The sequence below is a fragment of the Cyprinus carpio genome, chromosome A20 (assembly GCF_018340385.1).
Source record: "Cyprinus carpio isolate SPL01 chromosome A20, ASM1834038v1, whole genome shotgun sequence".
Lineage (NCBI taxonomy): Eukaryota > Metazoa > Chordata > Actinopteri > Cypriniformes > Cyprinidae > Cyprinus > Cyprinus carpio.
The window spans coordinates 18,085,565-18,104,513 of NC_056591.1; the positions used below are offsets into that span (position 1 = coordinate 18,085,565).

Here is an 18,949-nt window from a genome sequence, read left to right on the forward strand (position 1 = left end):
GGAAACCAAGACCACTAGTAGGGTGGGGTGGACAGTTTTCACATCCAGACCATTTTAAGACTGGGGCTTAATAATCCCGGTGATTAAACCATTTGGATCTCTATGTGCCTGTTTATGCTCCCATCTCATGAGAAAGCTCTCCTAAAACTGGGAACCGGGCCACAGCCAGGGCCTGGGAATGAATAACATGTTTGGTTACGAGAGTGTGGGGTGCCATCAACATAGCGATCAAATCAGGTGGGAGAAAAAGGATTGGTGGATACTGGCACATAAAATCAGGTGGGAGAAAAAGGATTGGTGGATACTGGCACAGAAACAATGTTGATGATTTTTCAGTCCCATATAGGACTATGGAAATATCCTTTAACCAAAACCTCAGTATATTCAAACCAAATATCTATCACCCAACATTCAGACTAATGCCATCCACTTGAAAAATGTAAAAATATCAAGGGAACCTTAATAGCAGAGCAATGTAGGCTCAAACATGTCAAACCATCTTTTAACCAACCATTTCAACCTCTGACATATTCTTGGTGAATTTATTTGCTAGCTCATGATTATTACCCAAATTCACAAAGCTTATACAGCAGTATTCTACCAAAATGACTACTGAAACTGAGCTTGAAAGCTGCTTTGTTTGGCATCACCTTTAGAGATCCATCACAGTTTATTTTACCCTAAGGAATCCACTTTAGAAAAGCTGCGCTTAAGTGAGACTCATAATGTGGAGTGTCGTGAGAAAAAGAAAAAAATGAATTTAACATTAATTTATGTGCGCTTAGAAAAGACAAACAAACAAAGTTCAATACATTTGCTTGTTGTGTCCAACTCACAAGAATTATCCAACTTCACATAGATCAAATAATCTCTAAATCTGCATTCTGGAGCAATATCCTAGTTTCTGGATGGCATACACTACCAAACTATAATTAAAGGAACAATTTACCCAGGAATGAAAACTGTGTCATTTTTAACTCACCCTCATGTGTTCCAAACCCATACGTTGTTATTTTTTCATGGAACACAAAAACAGAATTTTTACAGAATCTTCTCAAATTTCCTTTCCACAACGATATACAATGTGCCATAAAAGTAATCCATCCTTTTTATGTTTTGGCTGGTATGTAACTATCCATTAGCGGTAAAGTAGGTGATATATAACTTTTATTGGGTTAACAGTCTGACGATGGGGGTAATGATCTGATGATGCGGTAACTCAAAATTACAGAGTTGCTCAGATCATACTCTGCCACATTGCTATGTAACTTCTAGTTTAATCAAGGCAGACTGTGATTATCTAATAACCAGAAAGAAGAGTGGTCAATGTTAATAACATAATTTACTACAATATAACTTTCTATATTTTCTAAAGACAAATGGCTGTGGCGTTTTTTAAAGAAATGAATAGTTTCAGTCAGCAATAGTGCATTAAACAGATAGAAACTGACATCAAAAGACATGCATAATGTTATAAAAGTCTACCATTTTAAATAGTAATTCATCACAATATTACTGTTTTACTGTGTTTTTTTAAAATCAAATTAGTGTAGTCTTGGTGAGCAATTAGCAAATACTGGTCAATTAATCAGCCAGGTAATGTATTAGTTTACTTATAGTGTGTAGCACATGACTTTTTTGCATTAAAAAAAGCCTAAAAAAATCTCAGCCTACAGTCTTCCAGAGCAGGGAACTGAAATCTGCTAGACGCTGCACAAGCTGTCTTGCCAAAGATCATTAATCTTAAACTGCTTTAAACAAAGCATTACATACAATCTGCTACACCATCATCAGCATTCAGCTGTTTCAAACATCCCAACTTGTAATAACTCACAAGCAGCCATACATAAACACACACTCTCAAAGACACCTGCCCCACCTGCCAGTTTTACTGTTGCACTGCAATTCCTCCTAAACCCCCTCAAACCCAAAATCTCCCCTGAGGCCAAACCACAAGCAGCCCTAGTTAAACCACAGCTGTGCTAACCCTCAACAAGTACACACACACTCAACAACTCTCTATGGGCTGTGACAGTTTCAGTGGGCTTTACATTTTACCACTGCACAATCATGACATTAGCGCAGGGGGAAAGACAAACACAGACTCTGACATATTTTTAACTTGACTTTAAACTAATTTATTGCCATCAAGTGATTGTTTGTTTGTTTTTTTGAAAATAGAATTTTCTCCCATGAAACGTGTTGGCTTTTAATTGAGGGATACAATCCACTGAATAAATATTTCTACAGAACAGTTAAACAACAATCCTTACGACACTGTCTGTGACATGGGTGGGCTGGGATTATTATTTTAACTATCATAACAGTGCGTAAAAACAAACCCAAAGAAATATGCATAATTGTTTAGATTGTACAAATTTTGGAAAAAGTAAAAAAAATTATAATAATTTAAAAAAATAATTAAAAAAAAACAATTAAAATGATAATATAATGAATATATATATATATATATATATATATATATATATATATATGTATATATATATATATATATATATATATATATATATATATATATTAACATATACATAGAAAAACATACACACGTATTAGTGTATATATGTGTATCATAATGATTCATCATAATGAGATTTTATATAGGCAAGGCAAGTTTATTTATATAGCACATTTCATACACAATGGTAATTCAAACTGCTTTACATAAAAGAAAAGAATAATAAATAAAAAAATTCACAACAATAGAACAAGGAATTCAAAAACTTTGAAAATGATTTAAAAATTGATTAAAGGGGTTTAAAAAAAATATATGTAAGGAATAATTGACTCCCATCAATTATTCCACTTATATTATGGTTACCACGCCTCAAGACATCGATCAAATGATATATTTAAAGGGATTCGTCCCGTTTTTGTACTTAAATCGCTATTGTGAGTAGGATTATGTCTTCCGCATCTCATCCAACGCCTCTTTTGCTAGTTCCAAAACATAATTTTAAAGCTGGTAATGGAGGCTTGAGCCGTTGATAGCATTCTAATGCAGTTATTAATGAAGTTATTAGAAAGACAGCGAGAGAGACAGAGACACACAGAGAAAGAAAGAAAGAAAGAAAGAAAGAAAGAAAGAAAGAAAGAAAGAAAGAAAGAAAGAAAGGAAGAAAGAAAGGAAGGAAGAAAGGAAGAAAGAAAGGAAGAAAGAAAGGAAGAAAGGAAGAAAGGAAGGAAGAAAGAAAGAAAGAAAGAAAGAAGGAAAGAAAGAAAGAAAGAAAGAAAGAAAGAAAGAAAGAAAGAAAGAAAGAAAGAAAGAAAGAAAGAAAGAAAGCTTGTGTGAATTAGGCTGCAGCAGCGTCTCTAAACAGTGCTGTTATTACCTCACTAGAGAGAAATGTCATATGTATTTACTTTCGGAAAATTGTCTGTCATGTTGTTGTTTTTTTTAGTCTTGTAATCTCTGTTATTACAACTATATGCGAAGTGATATGGAACTGTAATGCGGTCAGGAGAGCTGCCTGGAACTATGTTCGCCGTGCGTTTCCCAGAAAATAATTGCACACCTCAGAACGTTCGTCAGCCAATCAGATTCAAGCATTCACCGGCCCCCGTAGTATAAATATATATATATATATATATATGTGTGTGTGTGTGTGTGTGTGTGTGTGTGTTCACTCACATATCTTTATACACAATTGAACTACACACACACATTATATATATTATACATACATATACACACACATACATACACACACATATATATATGTGTGTGTGTGTGTGTGTGTGTGTGTGTGTGTGTGTGTGTGTGTGTGTGTGTTCACTCAATTATATCTTTATACACAATTGAACACACCATTACACACACATTATATATATATATTATATACACACACACACACACATACATATATATATATATATATATATGTGCACATATATGCATTACATAAGATGTATGAAATGCATAAAGGCATCACTCTATTTTTCCCTTTCTCTTTGCTGCAGAGAGTTGCCTGCTTGAGTGTGAGGGTTCATGCATAAGCATGTGTGTGTGTGTGCGCGTGTGTGTTTGCCACGTAGGAGTACAATACCCCAACCAAGTGTCTGGAGCTCAGAATAAAGGACAAAAACAGAAGCAGAAGAGAGAGTGAACATGTGGCTGCGTTTTGCTAAATAGTTCTTTTTTTCTGAAAGCCAACAGACATTGAGGCTAGAGAGGCGAGTCTTTCATGTTCCCCTTAATGTCAGATCCATCTAGCACTGTCGTTGCTTAGTACATACTAAACACATTAGATATTTTTTTACACTTGAAAGCCAATTCACAACTCCAAACACAGCATTTATGTCTACATTTGAAGCTTATTTTGGAGAATTTAATATTTCTAAAATTACATCAGGCGATTTATAATTACAGACTACAATAAAATCTGAAACCTGCAGAACTGCAACATGCAAAGAAGATGTGGATTTTACAAGGAAACCACTGGTGTATATGGAGACAATAACTGTTGCTATAAATGTGTGAACTTTTTTTGCTTCTCTTTCTGCCCAGACATTCACAACCGAGTCTAAATGACAGCTTGTGTTAACTGAATACATTCTGTGCATAAAATCATTCAATCCATGAACTACCACATAAACCTGCAGATGGTAATGAAATGCACATGCATGAGGCTGCTGCACAGCTGATACTAATCCACTAAATAATGATAAAATATGGATCTCACTGAACGTGTCATATTTTGACACACTCGGAAACAGAACTCAAAGGAAGCTGCACCATGGGAGTTTTAAAGATATGAACATTATATACATGGTACATTCAGCTGAGCAACACCAGAGCAGTAAACGCTCATTTACAACAAGTGTGCTATGCCACATTGCATTTTTAATGGTATGTGCTAAATAATGCTTTTGTGCACGCAAAAAAAAAAATTAGTTATGGATGGATTTCCTGGTGATTTGGAGCAGACAGCTGCAATGTGATATGGTTATGTAGTATAAATTTTTTTCTGGTGCCTCCAAGTGCTACATAATTATTGAAATGTAAAGTAAAGTGAAAGTGACGGGTAGCCAAGTATGGTGTCCCATACTTGGAATTTGTGCTCTGCATTTCTCCCATCCAAGTACACACACACAGCAGTGAGTAGTGAACACACACACATTCCATGAACACACACGCGGAGCAGTGGGCAGCCATTTTTGGAGAGCAGTTGGGGGTTTGGTGCCTTACTCAAGGGTCTCACCTCAGTCGTGGTATTGAGGGTGGAAGAGAGCGCTGGTCATTCACTTCAGAACCTGCTTTGGGTTACAAGTCTGACTCTCTAACCATTAGGTCATGACTGCCCCCTATAATCCCATACTATAATGATATTACCGCACTAACAAATACATAAGTCATTACTGACGCAAAGGATCTTAGACAATGTATTGCCCACACAGGTGGGATAATGAATTACCATGTACTGACCAGTCAATGATAATGAAGATTAATTATTATGAAAATTAAAATGCACCATTATGATACTGAAATTATTTTAATTAATACATACTGTTATATGTTAAAAAAAGAAATACATTGACTACATTTTTGAAAATTTGTGTCATTTTAGACAGTCACTAAAAGAAGCATTATATTCGTTGACTAAATTTAGTATATGACATCTGTCAAATATTATTATATGATGATTGACTAAATTTAATTCATTAAAAGACAAAAACAATGAGTACTATACAAATCAACATTTCAGAGTGTAACAACTATGCTGTTGACTTAAACATAAAAATATTTGAGAGGGGTTTCATCTGGCTGACTGTGATTTCTCACACAACTGAAGTTTCTGGGTAATTTCTGACATTGCCCAGCTTTGTTTACAATGTGGCCTGTGTTTATCAGTACTTCTATGGAGGTCTGCTCCCTCACCATTCTCTCCCAATCAATGCCACCCAATCTACAAATTAACCAAACTTATGTACACACAGGTGCTTTTTTTTTAATTCAGAGAACTTGGAAAGTGAAAAGAACCGGGAATGAAAGCTGTAATAACCCCAAAAGTGGAAAGGACGGCACTAAATGCAAAAGAATTTGAAACTAATCCTGAACTCTATTTAATTAAATCTAAGGTTAGTTGAATCTACAGTATGTCGGAACAAATATTTTAATGGAAAATGATGAGAGCATGAGCTCACTGTTGGTCTGTAGGACACAGGGATTGATACTAACAGTAAAAAATAAAATTATATTGTGAAATATTATTACAATTTAAAATAACTGCTTTCTGTTATCATATATTTGAAAACATAATTTATTTCTGTGATGGCAAAGCTGTATTTGTCACACGATTCTTTAGAAATCTACAATTACTATTACTGCCAAATACTAAAGAAAATGGGTTTTCAACAAGAGCTTCATGACCCCTAGGGAGCCCACAGCAGTACTGCAAGTGTTTACCAATTACTGTTTAATGTCAAATTATTTTTGTAAAAAAAAAAATTAAGTATTTAATTACACCTATATGGTACTGCATGTAGTGTATGTTAATTTAGGCCATGTATTAAATGCAACACTCAAATTTGATACAATATGTAATAGGGGTCCCTGATTTGCCTCTTTATCCAACGTTATTCTTGAAAAGCGCCAAAGCGTGCCGTGCCGTACCGAACCGTACCGTACCATGCAGTGGAAAAGCGCCATATATGTCCTCTTCTCACCTAGAGGTCCTAATGTGTGTCTCTCTCCTATTTCTACCATAACTCCTCCTCTCTCAACTATAAACAGCCTAATTTCTCACATCTGCGCAGTGCTTTTTGCTGATGTCAGGACAGCATATCTGGAAGAACACTTGCTTTTGATTAAGAAACCATTTGATGAGTAAATACTATTCAAAGTAAGACCAGATCCATGGTAATTCAGGTTCCCTTTCTATCTTTCCTGTTCTCCATATTTATTTAAAGTCGCAGTGTGTAATTCACACAACTAGCACTATTAAACAATACATATTATTATCAAACAGGTTTCCAAATCACCCCATTCTACTGTACAGAAAAACAGGAAGTCCAACAGCAAACTTGGGCTCAACCAATAGCATATATTGCCATGTCTAGACACCCAAATTTGGAAAGTACTGCATGGATACACACTTTTTGGGAATGTCAATCAATTTAAACTTCGGGGAGAGGAAATAACACACATCAGCTTAAGTCCGTGAGCAAATACACTAGAATTAGAAACTTATGCTACAGTAAGTATTACAGAGGCACAGTACTATTACTGTTTTTTTCCCATACTGAAATTACACACATCTGCACATAAAATGTCTAAAATAATAAATTTTTATATCACAATTATATGGTACTGTTACAATATCATTTCTGGAAAGTTAAAGCCTAAAATACACTAGTGTTCAAACTTTCAGGGTCAGTAACTTTTTTAAATTTTTTATAAAAACTTTTATTTGGCAAACATGCATTGAACATATCAAAAGTGACAGTAAAGATATTTATAATTTTTATAATATAAAAATACCATAGTTTCCACAAAAAAAAATTAAGCAGCACTACTCCAAGTAGAAAACACAAAACTTTCAAACATAAGTGTAAAAAACAGAGACAGTAACTATATTTTGAAACAATAATGTCTGTATGAACATATAAAGATTACACTAATTATTTAAATATGTATTTAATAATGAATATTAGTGTACTGTTATCATAAACTGAGAAAATACTATATTATTATATAATTTAAATATATATATATATTTATTTTATTTTATTTTTTTTTGTATGTGGGCCCAAAGTGAATTATCAGGCCAAAAATGTTCTGTAACAAGGTACTCCGGATAAGAGCACATTTTTGTAATAAAAATAACTTCACTGATAGCTGAAATTTAAAATTCCTCTTGAAGATTATAATAGATAATTCACAATGAGGCCAAGCAAACGTTATTGCTATAAAACTTAAATATTTGCAAACACTTCAGTGAATGTTTGCACAGAGATTATTATGAGTGCAAACCCATCAAATCTACAAGGCAAATCATGTTGGCTTGGACATCAGTCCATTGGCAACAAAATTGCTGCTCTTCTGGTATCTGCATTTCACAGGTTATTCAACACCAAAAACTAATTGTGGAATACTGGAATACTGAATATGTGAAATACCACCAAGTCTTTTTCTTTCACTGTCAAACATCTGGCTTTCTGAAAGACTATATCATAATAGAAGCTCTTGTTTTGATGCAGATATGGAAATTGGAGAAGTGCATACTAAACAGGGATGTGCAAAACTACCCGTACACTACCATTCAAAAGGTAGGGTCAGTGCACTTTTTTTTGTTTTTTTTTTTTATTTGCTTAAAGGTGCACTAAGCAATTTTTGTCAAATGATGTTGATATTTGAAAGCACCAAAACAAACAGGCCCATACCCCAACAGGACCTCCCCCCTATTTTGATAACTCCGCCCCACACGTACATACACAACCCTGGCGGGATCTGCTATGCCTGCCGGCCGCAGCATATTTAAGCAAAAGCCAACAGAAAATTTGTGTGAAAAGGCAAAATCAACATAACTCACCGAACAAGAAAAAACAAAGCAAACTCTGTGTCCGATTTGGAAACGTGATGTAATGTTCGGTAAGGGAGTATAGTGAGCATTGATGCTCCCTCGATTTTGCAGAGCACTGTGGGATTTTTCAGGGAGTGAACGTTCCAGTGCACTGGAAGGATTTCGCAAATGAGACAGCCCTTAAAAAGGCCGACTCCCTGATCAGTGCCCTGATTACTGAAAGGGATACTGAAAGGGATACTCCACTCCAATGAAAATTTTTTCATTAATCACTTACCCCCATGTCGTTCCAAACCCATAAAAGCTTTGTTCGTCTTCAAAACACATTTTAAGATATTTTGGATGAAAACCGGGAGGACTGTGACTGTCCCATAGACTGTCAAGTAAATAATAGTGTCAAGGTCCATAAAAGGTATGAAAGTCGTCTTCAGAATACTCCATCTGCCATCAGACGTGCAATCTGGGTTAATTGAAGCGACGGGAACACTTTTTGTAAGCAAAGAAAACAAAAATAATGACACCGATCGACACAAATAATGATACAGAAGAGCATACGGTGATATGGAGAGACAGAGAGAAGACTGTTGACAAAGGAATTGTTGAATAAAGTCGTTATTTTTGTTTTCTTCGCTTACAAAAAGTGTTCCCTGTTGCTCCATAACCCAGATTGCACATCTGATGGCAGATCTGATACCTTTTCTGGACCTTGACACTGTTATTTACTTGGCAGTCTATGGTACAGTCACAGGCCTCCCGGTTTTCATCTGAAATATCTTAAATTGTGTTCCGAAAACGAACAAAGCTTTTACGGGTTTGAAACGACATGGGGGTAAGTGATTAATGACAAAATTTTCATTTTGTGGTGGAGTATCCCTTGAACTAGGGAGCTGACTGAGACGCAACCAAAGAGTTTTTGCATTTGTGTAGAAACTTACATCATCCTCAGGGATGGAATTCTGCATTGTCATGGTGACCACAGGAGATGCGGTTACCGGCCCAACAACAGAGACGGATCTGTCCTGAGTCAGTGTTGGCACGGTGACTACATGCGTGGGCACCGCCTGAGGCGTCTGAAGTTGGACAACCTGAGCAGGCTGAGATAGCAGCATTCGCTGACCTGCAAGAGAAACAGAGTTTAAACACTTCACCATTCAAATTAGAAAAAGAAATGTGTTGAGTCCAACTTGTTGCTATATTTCATCATTTTTACAGACTTTACATTTCATTAATTCCAAGACTCTGAAAGTAAAGTTTTCACAGTGCAAACAGGTTTAATAATAATAAGGAGAGAAAAACTGTCTGAATCACAAAGGAAACATTTGTGCTAAGCACTATCCTTCACCCGGAGCCAAACTCGTCACCTCCAGATAACACAGACAAACAAAATTTGTCAGGCACGATGGGTTGCTGTTGGTGTTGAGTTAAATGAGAGGAATTTGCGGTGACTCCCCAGCAGGGGTCATTTCAAACAACTTTCATTCTCTCAGCCACCAACTGATTCACCCATCAGTCTTCCAACAAACTACAATTAACCTCACATCAAAACTCTGCGGTTAGCCAGAAAATAATTAGTGTAGCAGAACACAATCAGTTCAAAGTGCACTTCCACAATGTTTCACACAGATGGATTCAATACACATAAGCAGCTTGTGGCAGTTCTCTCTTTTCACAAAAGGCTCCTACTAAGAAAACAAGAAAAATTGTGTAGTGCTGTGTGTGACGTAACATTTATAAACCAAACCAAACTGTACTGAGACACAAGACCTTATTCTGAGAAACCGGTCACACAGTTGTCAAAATATTAAGTGGGAAGTGATTGTTTGGACATTCTGGAGTACAGTGATTTGTAAAATCAAGTCTCTAGTGTTTCAGATAAATGTACAGGATAAGATTTGAATTCAGGCTGCTTTTGCCTTCTGCTCCACTTGTGTTTTCAGGTGAGTGAGGTAAGTGTTTATACTACGCATGAGGAATACTGAAGCTGGCTGATTCCTGACATTAAACATTAAACACTCAAGACATTAAACAGAGTCACCCATTTCATTAGAGAACTCAGAAATGTTTTTCCTACTGTGTTCAATCACAATAAATCAAGACTGAGTATAGTAAGAATGAATGCACTAATTTAAATACAAATAGAGTAATTAGCAGTCGCCCTAAGAACATTCCAAATGAATCAACTAGTGTATGCATTTTATTTTACAATTTATATATAATTTTACAATATAATTAATTTTATATTTTTTCCTACACACACACACACAAATATAGCATTTTGTTACTATTGTATTATAGTTACCACGTCTTTGCACATAATATTAAAGACAATATTTCTCATTTAATAAAGCAACTCCCAAACTCCCAAAGTTAACAGACTTCACGGCACTGAATATTTTATTTTTTAAGATAAAATATTTTGTTTGAGGCAAATATGCAAAGATAGCCAGCTTACTTGCTACAACTAACACTATTGATGCATATCGGTCAATTACCCACCGCTTAATGTCACATAAAAACAAGCGTCAAGAAATCAAAGTTTGATTGGCGGTTCAATAACTCAGACAGGCAGGTCCTTCATATCTACTTCCATTCTGTTTTTTCTAGGACAAGCTACAAGGCAGACTCTACTAACCAAAAGGATGTACCAGCAGTTCAAGAACAGTTTCCTGCCTACCTTAAGATAGACTTTAAATTAGACACCCACCTATTGCACAAACAAAAATTGATGCCTAGTGCCATCTGCTGGGGTTTTTTTTTTTTCATAACAATGAAGAGAGAGCTGCAATACAACCTATAAAACACCACTCATTTCACCTTGCAACTGAATAAAAATGTGCTCAATAAAAATATTAAAAAAAATGATCAAATATACCAAGACTTCCTATTACATAGATTTTATCAGACTAAAGTGTGGCAGAATGGGTTTCTTCATTACCTGGTTGAATGGTGACTGGTGGAGGTTTCACTACAGGCAGAACAGTAGTCTGGAGAGGCTGGATGATGATGGTCTTAGTCTGAAGGGGGGCTGCAGCATGGGAGATGGGCACAGTGGTAATGAGGGGTTTAGGCTGAATGGAAACCTTGGGGCTAAACTGAATGAGTCTCTTTGCTGGCTGGAGAGGCTTTGCTGTGTGAACAAATGTATCATCTTATTACAAATAGAAGAAGACTAGAAAAATTATTCAAATAAGGAAATTAATGTACTTCACCTACCTTTTGATTGACTGATCCTCTTGGAAGGCTTCTTCTCAGCAGATGCCTCAGCAAAGTCAGAGCAGACAGACAGCGGAGAGGGCTGAGAATGCCAGGAGACTGGAGACAGAGCCTCATACTTAAAAAGAACATAGAAAATATGAAAAAAAAAAAAAATTAGCAGCATAAGGTAGGAAAATCATGAAAAGCCGTCAGAGCCCTTACATAGAAAAAGAGAACTGAAAGTGCACTCAAGCATGGGAATACTGGGGTGGGAATCCAGATGGTCAACTCTAGAAGTCTACATACAGTCTCATTATTTAACTGTTTGCACATATCAAACAACTGATCATTTAAGCCATAAAAAGCTAAAGAACACCTATGATACCACCCAGTACTGCCTTATGTTTTAATGTGCATTCACTTAATCATTGCCTCGCTAGTTATAACCAGCTGTGTTTCTTTAAACATGTTAAAAATAGTTTAACTTCTAAAATGCATCTAGTCCCCTGCATTTAGTTTCATTCGCCCATCTATCTACTTTCAGAAAGCAAAAACGTGCTTCCTGTACATCCCTTCCTGTATGTGTGTACGTCCCTTTACAGGTTGTTGCATCATTAAGAACACGTGTTAACTTTTAGTATGTGTTATGCAAACTAAAACAAATATTTTGCATGTTAAACAATACACTGACTTCAACCACTTACAGTAGCTTTTTAGTTCCCTTCTCATCAAGATGTGAAGTGACATTGAGATTCAAGCATTTAGGTTTTTGCTAAAACAATGTGCATTTGTCATAATGACATTTTAGTTCTTTGCAACCTTGAAAGGGAAACTAGGTGATTTTGAACAGTCAAAATACATATTACAAAATTACACTTCTCAACGTGAGACAGATTAATTAGTTTGATGATGCGATGAGAGTCGATTAAGACATTTGTTAACACACTGGACTCTTAATTAGAAACCTAATTCACATGGGTGTATGTGTGTGTCTGCCCTCTTGATCTGTGAACTACAGTAGCCGGCAAGACCAGTGAAGCTCAAACACACTCCATCTGTGCCTCTGATTGATTACGTCAACAAATAAAGACAAAAACAGAACTGTATTTCTGTGTATGTAACAAAAATAAATTAATAAATATATAAATATTATAATATATAAGAATACATCAAATATTATTTATATATTTGATATTACTAAATGTTATTTTATATATATATATATATATATATATATATATATATATATATATATATATATATTATATATATATATATATATTTGTATATTGATATATGTAAAAAATAATAATAATAATAATAAATGAATAATAATAATTAAAATAATTTGTGTCTAGTTTAGTTTCTCTGTGATTTTAAACAGCGTAGAGTCCAAAAACACTGGACACTTTTCAAATCACATCTTGACAAATAAGATGCAAATTTCAGTGTGTAGAAATGCTAAAGGACTGCGTATTTGTTTTGGGGTGGAGTTTGACTCACATGTGTGGAGCACGGTGAGTTGGGCTCCACTGATGCTGGTGAGGACACTGAACTGAGCGTGTGGTTTGGTGACAGTGAGTCCACTGTTACATCACCATCTGTAAGAGCAGAAAAGGATGGAATACACTTCACTTTGGTAATACTTTAAATGTTTCTCATAAATATCAAATTACTCTGAATTCATTGCTGCTATAGACATTCAGGAACATTCGAAAAGAGTGTCCAGTCCACTGAAAACTTAAACTTAGTACCTGATCGTGGGCTACCGTTTTCCCTCCAGCCATCTGAGTTCCACTCTGGGGTCTCAATGTCAAAGTTCAGGTCAGGAACAGAGGTGCCCTAATAGAAGGTAGATCCAAAATGCTTTTGATTTATACTTAAATTGCTTAAATTTTTCTACAAATCTCTGGTTAAAGCTACGGTCAAACCAAAAATAATAAAAAGAGATATAAAAAATTTTGTGTGTTTTTAAGAGGCGATATAATTTTTTAAATGTGATTTTTGAGAGGAAAAATTTAACCCATATGTGATAAACATGTAACATATTTTGACATTGTCTTTGCAGGGGTTTGACTCACATAGCCTACACTCTCCACCAGAGCCTCCAGAAGCTCGTCAGCATCCCCAAGATCCTCCAGTTCATCAAACAAACTGATATCTACACAAATAAAAGACATGGATGTGAATTTAACTGCAGCCAAAGGCAGTCATGCACAACAAAGAAGCAAAACCAACAAACAAAGTGCTGAAAGCATGAGAGCAATACAGGGAGTCAAAAAAGTATCAATTTCATAAACTTCTTTTGAGTTCTGGGTTCCTAACCAGGTCAAACTACATGCAACCATTCACCCTTAGGTGTGATGTAACAAGTGATTTGGTTTCAATTCCGGTTACTTTTATATGTTAACCAAACCCTAACTGACACACTCACAATACGATACGAATTAATATGAATATGAATATTATATAAACATAAATATATAGTAAAATATAACCCAAAACAAATGTGTAATAACACAAAGGTAAATAAGCGAAGTTGTATTTGTGATATTCTATTAATGCTTCACATTTTTTCATGTTTCTAATTCTGATTAAACTGCATTTTAAAATTGAAGCCATAAAAACAACACTACGGATGAGCAGGAGACAGGTTCACCAGTCAGTTATCTACAGCAAATCGAAAACGACTACTGTACATACAAGTAGCTTCATAAAATAACCTTTTACTAGCCTATAAAGACACATTACTATAAGTAAATATAGAAGTTGTGGTTTATCGCGAGCAGCACGCGCTGTCTTGGATATTTCTGGAAAGTGTATCTTACCCCACTCTCCATCCTGATCGATGGAAATATGCCCCGCTTCCTTATTCATCATCGATGAATTCACGAAATCTAACATCAAATCTGACGACATTATGCCACGAACACATTAGTAAGGATTAAAAGTGAGTCGGATGAGGATTATCGATGAGTTTTGCTTAGAGTTGTTAACACACGCATTTCCCGATTCTGATGAAACTACATAACAACAACATAGCAAGTACACGTCTAGCTTGACGATAACTCTACGGGTGCCGGAGTGGGTCATACACAGGCCTTCTTGTAACAGTATTGTTGTTTTTTATCTTTACGCCACATGGTGGTAGTAGACAGTCAGCCTTGACAAGCAATTTCTCGCTCAAGAAGTTAGTCGCTGTTCGGCGAATCGGTTCTTTTGAACGTTTCGATTCGATTCAGTGACTCGGACCAATTCTGTCCGACTCGTGATTCAATCGTTCACACCGGTTTGTGGATCGTTATAGCAAAGTCCCTTTTATAGCTGATCAGTTGAAGAGATCCGAGTCAAAAGAAAGATTAATTAGCCAACCCGACACCCTTCGATTGCATTTGACAGTTAAATTATGATGAAATGTTAACATTGCGTTGAAGATTAAATTGTTCATGTTCGATTTATTATTATTATATCTCTCTTCTTTTTTAAAACCCAAAATTTACACTGCTGCTTCCAGTTAAATGACTCGTTTGAACAGGAAAAACAATGAGCATGAGAATTTTATCACCGTATTCTATTAGAGATAGTATGGGGTATTTGCAAATATAGACATGTTGTTACTACTTGAAAGCTGACACTTTCATTTTGGCATGTGTTAGGCTGCTAAGTCAAACTTGGCCACTGGATATCCTATTTAAAGCATCAATGTTGGATAAATGATACAAGATGTAGCTTTTTTTGTAGCCTATTTGCACAGTAAGAATAATTGTAATTCTTTAATTCTTTAATATTTAATTTAAAATAAAACAATTAGCTGGCACAGGAGCTACTAATTATGTCAAAATGATGTTTTGTAAAAACCAACAATCTCATCTGTCTGGTAGAACAGGCTGCGTATTCATAGGCTCTTCATATTCCTTATTAAGTTACTAAATGTCAGAGCAGCAGGTCAGACTGGCTGGTTTGAAGATCTGGAACAGGTGTTCATAGCTATAATCTTGTTGGTCTTCCCAGGACATTGTCAGCTTAACCTGAGGTGGTCTACAACAATCTCAGCTGGATCTGACCCTCTTACTTTACCCATGGCTCATTCTTGTGTTTCCAAAAACCTATACCTACAATTTTTATTTGAAATTTAGCCATCGCTTACTGAAAATGAAACATAACATTCATAGATTGAGTGTGTATGGTTCAACAAGTCAGATTAAAACAATATTATCTTTTCCCTTTACCCACCGGTTTATGTGAACATAGATTTTGGCAAAAAACAGCCATGTTAAGCACTATAAAAGTAATTAATTCTGAGTGTTTTAAAATAAAAAGTGACGTGACATACAGCCAAGTATGGTGACCCATACTCAGAATTCGTGCTCTGTATTTAACCCATCCAAAGTGCACACACACACACCGTGAACATGCACCCGGAGCAGTGGGCAGCCATTTATGCTGAGGCACCCGGGGAGCAGTTGGGGTTTGGTGCCTTGCTCAAGGGCACCTCAATCGTGGTATTGCCGGCCCGACGACTCGAACCCACAACCTTAGGGCTAGGAGTCAAACTCTCTAACCATTAGGCCACGACTTCCCCCCAAAAGCATCCAATGGGGGGCTTAAACTCATTTGAGTGAGAGGGTTTTGAGTTTTTTTCTGTTTTAGCCAATCATGAAACACCATGGTCTATTCAAGTTTATTGTGTATAAACCAACCAGCCCCCTCCCACAAACAGTCTGAGGATTAACAGGTTAATGTAACACACGTCAAGAACATCCATTTGGAATGTATTAAAGCTTTGACCACCATGTCTTTATGTTGCCACAGGAACTTGTTGGTTCAAAACCCTGCTTACTGTGCCAAACTTAGGTTTTTTCAACAGTAAATTGACAAGCAGGCAAAAAAGCAAACCACAACTAAAACTTACTTTGAGAGATCTTATATTTGAAGAAAAGCACTGAGTAATGCAATAAAAAGCAAAGCATTTAGAGTATTCTGGTGGAAAACAGATAAAGAACGATGTATATCTAAAACTGAAGGGTTCCTGTCATCACAATTCCATAAAATCACTTCCATTCCTCAGTTTCTGTGCTCCAATTGCACTTGTATCTCTGTGGATGTTTTCACTCAAGAGAAAGCAGAGTTTTAAATAAAAATGGAGGTAAAAGAGCAGAAGAGAGAAAGCAAACAGACATTTCACAAACATTGCCCTCTGCTTACTTCATCTTTTGTTTGTGTGATGGATGTCCTCTGAGATTGATGATGTTGAACGCAGTTGTTGAGCATTGTCTCCTCCAAGCAACAACAGAAGAGGATCACTTATCATCTCAGCCTGTGTGAGGGGGATTTGTGGAGGATTCGGAGAACATATGAGTGGAGTGTAGAGAAGAAGAACAGACTGGAGGGAGAGTATTTGCACACGGGTTACCAGTTTCCTAATAGATGTAAAATTCATAACAGTTTCAGAGAGATATGTTACAGTAAATCATACACTGACACAAACATGCTGATCTTTATCCTTTGGTTTGTGTTTGTGTGGATGGTAAAGAGTTTGCAGGTGGCCAGTCTGGTGTGCTGGGGGTGGGACATTGCTGGGACACATTGTTTGTCTGGATGGGTTTGTGAATACAAAGGGATTTCTGCATATGGTTTGGCTCACTGACAGCTCTGACTGTGAGTGTGTTTGTTAGTGTGTTAGAAAGAGTGTGGCTGATTATCTTTGAGATAAGGTGGCAAAAGAAGCATGATGGAGGTTAAAAGAGGCAGGAAAAAAAAACATTTTAAATAAAAGGGAAAGTCCATCCAAAAATGAAAATTCTATAATTTACTCACTTTTATGCCATTCCCGGTATGACTTGCTTTCTTCTGTGGAACATAAAAGAAGATATTTTGAAGAATGTTGGTGACCGAAGAGTTTCGGTTCCAATTAGACTTCCATTACAGGGTCAAAATATACAATAGTCAAATAGGAACCTAAACTCTTTGGTTACTAACATTTTTCAAAATATATTATTTTGTTTTTCAATAGGAAAAAGAAAGTCATACAGGTTTGGAACGACATGAGGATAAGTAAATGACAGATTTTGCATTTTAGGGTGTACTATCCCGTTAACAACACCGAACAGATTGAGCAAAGCTTACTTTGAAAATGACAGAAATATCCAGGGCTGTTTCTACGTGACCTGGTAGGTTAAATGTGTAATCAGTTAAGTGACAAATGTTAAACATCATATTTTATTCACATATAGCATTTATAAAATGTATTATTGGCAGACAGTTATGCCATAAGAAACTGAGTTTAAGTTTATTTTTTTTTATTTTTATGTTTAAAATGGATTTGGATTAAAAAGAAAAGAACAATAAGAGCTAAAAGGAGAGGATAACAAATTGCAGGCCTTACACCATGTGCCACCATTAAGCCCACACAAAGAGAGCAGTGACAAATGACCTTTTTAATTCTTCGGTTTGACTTTAATAAATTAACATGATCTAATAGACTTAAGAAAGGGGGTTCCAAACAGAAAGCCTTGATTAGTGTGAGATGGGTTGGAAAAAAAGCCATTCATCTTGTTTACCATGGTGTTGTGTTCTTTAATAGGTCATTTGCAATGAGGGGACAGAGTATGTGGGGGTTGTTGGATGGGATGGGCTTATCCTCAAACCTAGAGGGAGGGCCCTTGTGAAGTCGCTGGTCATCTTGAGCACTAACCCCACACTAGTTCAAGACTGGTGAATGCTGGTGACTCCTGAATAACCTTCGGAGGTAGTGAGGGCTCACCCTTGTATGACCCCAAACTCTGAGAAACAGTCTGGGGGGAATAACAAGGAGTCTCTGAGCCACCACACTGAAAATAAATGCATGTAAACAGGCGGACAGACAGATCTCAATTACAAATATAATTTTATTCCTGTTTGTTAGTGCTTAATCTTGACATAATACAGGTTTGCATTAACAGACAGTCATTCATACTATTTTTTTTAACTCATGCTTTTCACTACAAATATTGCACAAATTCATATGAATTTTCCACCTTTTCATTTTAAATTCTACACTTTGCCTGGCTGAAACAATGCTATTTGTTTCGGCACACACTGTAAAAAATAAAACTGTTCAGTTGGTACTTTAAGGAGGAATTTGTACTTGATTTGGTCTGCATTTCCCACAAGCATCAAACCTAGTAAAAACTAATAGCATGTATGGTTAAGTATAGCCATTTGAAACTAAGGCT

The 18,949-nt window shown here is 36.0% G+C and overlaps 1 protein-coding gene across 1 annotated transcript in view; it reads right to left on the reverse strand.

Annotated features, from left to right (window-relative positions):
* The window catches only part of LOC109077123 (cyclic AMP-dependent transcription factor ATF-6 alpha-like), a 34,667-nt gene extending 19,842 nt beyond the window's left edge, over window positions 1-14,825 (reverse strand). The window contains exons 1-7 of the mRNA XM_042777918.1: window positions 14,564-14,825; window positions 13,817-13,896; window positions 13,490-13,577; window positions 13,239-13,336; window positions 11,754-11,871; window positions 11,476-11,667; window positions 9,476-9,657 (exon numbers count right to left, since the gene is read on the reverse strand). Of these exons, the coding sequence (XP_042633852.1) occupies window positions 9,476-9,657; window positions 11,476-11,667; window positions 11,754-11,871; window positions 13,239-13,336; window positions 13,490-13,577; window positions 13,817-13,896; window positions 14,564-14,654 (849 nt within the window). The 5' untranslated portion in view covers window positions 14,655-14,825. The remainder of the gene's footprint in view (window positions 1-9,475; window positions 9,658-11,475; window positions 11,668-11,753; window positions 11,872-13,238; window positions 13,337-13,489; window positions 13,578-13,816; window positions 13,897-14,563) is intronic.
* Between the last annotated feature and the right edge of the window lie 4,124 nt (window positions 14,826-18,949).